The following is a 3,759-nucleotide window of genomic DNA, read 5'->3' as shown; positions in this document are numbered from 1 at the left end:
GACCGAAAGGCCTCTCTCCCCTCGGAGGAGCTCTCCCTTCGCGCCCAATCCTCAGATTGAGTAAAACCGAATCCATTGGGAATAAAGAACTGGGTAGAAGACAAACGACAATCATAAAATCGCGAGCGAGAATGGATTCCAGCTGAAGTTGTGCTCCACAGGCGAGAGCCCGGACACACAAAGTGAGCGTTGATGTTTCTGTCTCCACCGGGGCCTTGCTAGTGAGGCCTCTGCCTCGGCGTCCCCTCCCCTCCTGTCTCTTTTCCCACAAGTAGGGAGTGGAGTAGGACTGTCAGTTGTAACTTGCATCATGTCAGGGTGGTTCAGGGGGCTTGTAGCTCCGTCTCAACGGTACTTAAACCTGGCTTAGTGCGTGTGTGTAAATTTTTAATTGCACTGTAATCTCTTTAGTCCCTAGCCCGCGACCCCCTCCCCTTCCCGCCCCCGCCACCTCGCTGGTCGCCTTGACTGGCACGCGCCGGGAGTCCGGGCTCTGGCCCGTCGGCACGTCTGATTGGCTGCGAGGTAGCTCCCGTCTGCTCTGCCTGCGCCCTCATTGGGCGAGAGGCGCAGCCAGCGGCACTTCAAAGCGGGTGCTCCTCGCACTTAGGCTGAGTTTAGCCGGCGGGAGCCCAGAGTCCGCTCGGCGCGAGTGCGGGGACGCGGGAGCCGCGCGGGATCTGAGCAGTTTTCCCGAGCAGTCGCCAGGCTCAGCCCCGCTCCCGGCCCCGCCGAGCAGCCCAGGGACCTGCTATGGCCACGTCTATACTCGGGGTAAGTCGGAAGCGCAGCAACGCGTTTGCTTGTTTTAACTGGAGTAATTTTTCGTTATGGCTTCTCTGAGTCCGCAGCTCCGGAGAAACTGTTGCTGCCAGAAGGCAGCTTCAGCTTCTTTTAGCACTTTCCACATTTCCGGGACGGATTCTTCCTAAGTTATTGGAACCTAGAAGGTGCCTTTCTAAGAGAACGATTCGTTAAGGAAGTCCTTTTTACTTTGGTTTTAAAGAAAACCTAGAGGTTTCTTTTCTTCCCCTCCCCCCTTGCTTCAAGGATTGTTGCAATTACGCGACAGTGGTATTTCCAGAAAACAGCCTTAATCGGTTTGCAGTTCATGTAGTCACGTTAACAAACATTTACACTTCTGAGGCTCCCCAATTCGCCTGTGTCTCTGAAATTCATCGCCGGGTCACTTCTCCTCGGATTCTTGTTTTCATAATAGGTTTTTTTTTTCTTTTTGGCGTGTAAACATTAAAAAGCATCGTTGTCTATTAAAATAGTGAAGTTGTAGCCACCCATGAAAGGAGTGCCCCCAAGTTTCCCCCGCCCCTGGGCCACTCTTTCGGCCGCCTCCGCCCTCACCTGGTGTTTGCCTATGTGTTTACCTCCGTGCTTCACTCCAAAGGGCGATTTGGGGGGGCTTCTGTGAGAGGAGCAGGCTTATGGCAAGCAGAGGGGGAGAAACTGTAGTCCGGTTCTGGACAGGGATTGCAACGACTGAGGCGAGGAGAACCGAGACATCTTTGATTCGTAGCCCCACCGAAGAACAACTTTCCAGTGCCGGGCCCCTCGCCCTGGTAATGGCCTCCGCCCCGCACGGGGCTGCGGTGCATCCTCGGCCAGCGCGCGGGGAGGAAGCGCGAACCCGGGAGCCACGACCCCCCTCCCCCGGGACCCGCCGCAGGGGTAACGAGGCTGCTCACCGCTGCACTTTGTTTTCCTCCCACTTCTTTTTGCCCTCCTCCTCCTTGCTCCCCCCCTTCTAGGAAGAGCCGCGCTTCGGAACGACCCCGTTGGCCATGCTGGCGGCGACCTGCAACAAGATCGGCAACACGAGTCCGCTGACTACGCTGCCGGAGTCGAGCGCCTTTGCCAAGGGCGGCTTCCACCCCTGGAAGCGCTCCTCCTCCAGCTGCAACCTCGGCTCCAGCCTCTCGGGCTTCGCCGTGGCCACCAGCGGCCGCGGTTCGGGCGGCCTGGCGGGCGGCTCGAGCGCAGCCAACAGCGCTTTCTGCCTGGCCTCCACGTCCCCCACGTCGTCCGCGTTTAGCAGCGACTACGGCGGCCTCTTTTCCAACTCGGCGGCGGCTGCGGCGGCGGCGGCTGGGGTGTCCCCGCAGGAGGCGGGAGGCCAGTCGGCCTTCATCTCCAAGGTGCACACCACGGCGGCCGACGGCCTGTACCCGCGCGTGGGCATGGCGCACCCGTATGAGTCGTGGTACAAGTCAGGCTTCCACTCGACGCTGGCGGCGGGTGAGGTGACCAACGGCGCGGCGTCGTCGTGGTGGGACGTGCACAGCAGCCCGGGCTCGTGGCTGGAGGTGCAGAACCCCGCTGGGGGGCTCCAGAGCTCGCTGCACTCGGGCGCCCCCCAGGCCTCGCTGCACTCGCAGCTCGGCACCTACAACCCCGACTTCAGCTCGCTCACGCATTCAGCCTTCAGCTCCACCGGCCTCGGGTCCTCAGCCGCGGCCGCCTCGCACTTGCTCTCGACCAGCCAGCACCTGCTGGCCCAGGACGGCTTCAAGCCGGTGCTGCCCTCCTACTCGGACTCCAGCGCCGCCGTGGCGGCCGCCGCTGCCAGCGCCATGATTTCGGGCGCCGCGGCCGCCGCCGCCGGGGGGAGCTCAGCGCGCTCCGCCCGCCGCTACTCGGGCCGCGCCACCTGCGACTGCCCCAACTGCCAGGAGGCGGAGCGGCTGGGCCCGGCCGGGGCGAGCTTGCGGCGCAAGGGCTTGCACAGCTGCCACATCCCGGGTTGCGGCAAGGTGTACGGCAAGACGTCGCACCTGAAAGCGCACCTGCGCTGGCACACGGGTGAGCGGCCCTTCGTGTGCAACTGGCTCTTCTGCGGCAAGCGCTTCACGCGCTCGGACGAGCTGCAGCGGCACCTGCGGACTCACACGGGCGAGAAGCGCTTCGCTTGTCCGGTGTGCAACAAGCGCTTCATGCGCAGCGACCACCTGAGCAAACACATTAAGACGCACAACGGGGGCGGCGGGGGCAAAAAGGGCAGCGACAGTGACACGGACGCCAGCAACCTGGAGACGCCCCGCTCCGAATCCCCCGACCTCATCCTGCACGACTCTGGCGTCAGTGCTGCCCGGGCGGCGGCAGCGGCGGCGGCGGCGGCGGCGGCGGCGGCAGCGGCCTCAGCGGGAGGCAAGGAAGCCGCATCTGGCCCCAACGACTCATAGAGGCCCGGCGAGCGGCGCGAACGAGCAAGTAGAGACCTTAAGAGCGAGCGAGAGGTTCAGAGGGCGAGCGAGCCGGGAACAAACGCGCGGGGTCTCCAGTGACACCCCGGACCCGCGCGAGGTTGAGTAGCACCCGACTCCCCGGCCGCTGCTCGCTGGCCACTCCAGGAGCTCCCCTCTGCTGTCCCAGCCCACCTGAGAATCGAATGCGTGGTCCAGGAACAAAAGTGAACCATCCTCCGACACAACACTTCAAAAAACTGCACACACAGACATAAACACAGCGGAGACCTACAACCACAAGCACGCACAGTCGCGCGCGCGCGCGCGATCACTCACACACACACACACACACACACACACACACTCGCACAAACTTCTCGAACGAAGAGCAATACACAGAAACGCTTCCTCCTCCTCTACTGCCCACCCCCTCCACTACCCTTCTCTTTCCTTTTCTCCATAACCAAGCCACCATCCTGCAAAGGACTGTCAAAACATTTGAAAACAAATGGGACCTATAAGAACAGACCCTTTGTGTGGATTATATTATATATAAAATGCT

At 61.6% G+C, this 3,759-nt stretch overlaps 1 protein-coding gene across 1 annotated transcript; it reads left to right on the top strand.

The window, feature by feature from the left end:
• The first annotated feature begins 688 nt into the window (after positions 1–688).
• Positions 689–3,194, top strand: SP9 (Sp9 transcription factor). The gene is made up of 2 exons (XM_016135291.2): positions 689–774; positions 1,764–3,194. Exons 1-2 carry the CDS (start codon positions 754–756, stop codon positions 3,192–3,194), a joined length of 1,452 nt encoding a protein of 483 aa, XP_015990777.2. The 5' UTR covers positions 689–753.
• Positions 3,195–3,759: the final 565 nt, after the last annotated feature.

The sequence above is a fragment of the Rousettus aegyptiacus genome, unplaced genomic scaffold (genome assembly GCF_014176215.1).
Source record: "Rousettus aegyptiacus isolate mRouAeg1 unplaced genomic scaffold, mRouAeg1.p scaffold_m13_p_2, whole genome shotgun sequence".
NCBI classification, from domain to species: domain Eukaryota; kingdom Metazoa; phylum Chordata; class Mammalia; order Chiroptera; family Pteropodidae; genus Rousettus; species Rousettus aegyptiacus.
The sequence above is the reverse complement of the archived record's forward strand: the minus strand, read 5'-3'. Positions and strand labels throughout refer to the sequence as shown.